This window comes from Eimeria mitis, genomic scaffold (assembly GCF_000499745.2).
Source record: "Eimeria mitis Houghton genomic scaffold, Emh_scaff4840, whole genome shotgun sequence".
NCBI lineage: Eukaryota > Apicomplexa > Conoidasida > Eucoccidiorida > Eimeriidae > Eimeria > Eimeria mitis.
The window spans coordinates 1431-2894 of record NW_013573141.1 but is presented as its reverse complement, the minus strand read 5'-3'; the positions used below and the strand labels follow the sequence as shown (position 1 = coordinate 2894).

General features: G+C 33.5%; 1 protein-coding gene across 1 annotated transcript in view; it reads right to left on the bottom strand.

Annotated features, from left to right (window-relative positions):
• Positions 1-1057, bottom strand: part of EMH_0078030 (uncharacterized protein) — a gene marked incomplete at both ends in the record, with an annotated part of 1490 nt that extends 433 nt beyond the window's left edge. The window contains 2 exons of the mRNA XM_013499943.1: positions 440-673; positions 991-1057. Of these exons, the coding sequence (XP_013355397.1) occupies positions 440-673; positions 991-1057 (301 nt within the window). The remainder of the gene's footprint in view (positions 1-439; positions 674-990) is intronic.
• Positions 1058-1464: the final 407 nt, after the last annotated feature.

Sequence of the window (1464 nt, the reverse complement as noted above, 5' to 3'; positions counted from 1 at the left end):
TTTTTTTTTTTTTTTTTTTTTTTTTTTTATATTTTTTTTAGTTTTTTGCTAAACAAAAACCAAAAACAAAAAAACAAAATAAATAAATAAATAAAAAACAAAATAAATAAAAAAATAAATAAATACATAAAATAAATAAATAAAAATAAATAAATAAATAAATACCTTTGAGTAAGCGAGACAACAAGGGGCCTCTCACCCCGATACAATAAAACAACCAAACAAAAGCCAAAAAAAAAAAAACAAAAAAACAAAAAAACAAAAAAACAAAATAAACAAATAAAAAACAAAATAAATAAATAAAAATAAATAAATAAATAAGTAAATACCTTTGAGTAAGCGAGACAACAAGGGGCCTCAAAGCCAGGTACTAATCTTTTATATGAGTTAGTTGTTGGGTTAGTTAAAGCGAGAAGAGAATCTGCATGCATCAGGATACCCCCAATAGCATATAAAGCTTCATCAGATAGCTGGCAATAGTTTTCTTTTTCTCCTCCTGCTGCTGCTGCTGCTGCTGCTGCTGCTGGTGCTGCTGCTGCTGCTGGTGCTGCTGCTGTTGGTTCTGTTGCTGTTGGTTCTGTTGCTGCTGCTGCAGTTGAATTTTGTTCTGCTGCAGCATCATCTGTTGCTGCTGCGTCATCAGTTGTTCCATCTGCTGCTGCTGCTGCTGCTGCTGCAGCAGCAGCAAGAGCAGCAGGAGAATGCTGATAGAAGCAGTTTTGCTGCTGTCGCCAAAAAGACAAATGAAGATGGAGTCCTGATCCTGCTGCTGATGCGATTGGTTTAGGGAGAAAGGTAGCAGTGAGTCCTTTATAATGAGCTATATTTTTTACGGTATATTTATAAAGAAGAAATGCATCAGCAGCAGCAGTTAGAGTATTATATTTAACCCCCAATTCATGCTGACAAACACCCACCTCGTGGTGATGTTTCTCTGCTGTTAAACCCAACAAATGCAACACCTTAAGCATCAAAGAACGAAGGCTATACCGGCGGTCTTCAGGTGGACAGGGGCAATACCCACGACCAGAAACACCCCGGTGACCCTGGTTTCCATGCGTGCTAAATACAGCTGAAATAAATATAAAATACACAAATTAATAAAAGAAAATATATATAAAAATATTTAAATTCTTTTTCGCAGATTTTTTGTGTATTATTTCATATATTATACACCCCATACACCCCGGGGGGGGAGCTGCGGTTGGTTGCTGAAATAAAATAAATAAAATAAATAAAATAAATAAAATAAATTAAATTAATTAAATTAATTAATTAAATTAAAAATAAATAAAGTGGGTTTTTTCGTTTTATTTATATAATTTGCTTCATTTCGGTGTATTATTTTTTATTTTTATTTTTTTTTATTTTTTTTTTTTTGATTGAGCTGCGTATACACCCCGGCACCACCGGTCACCGTGGGTGGTCTCAATACAGCAGAAAACAGAAATAAATAAAATAAAT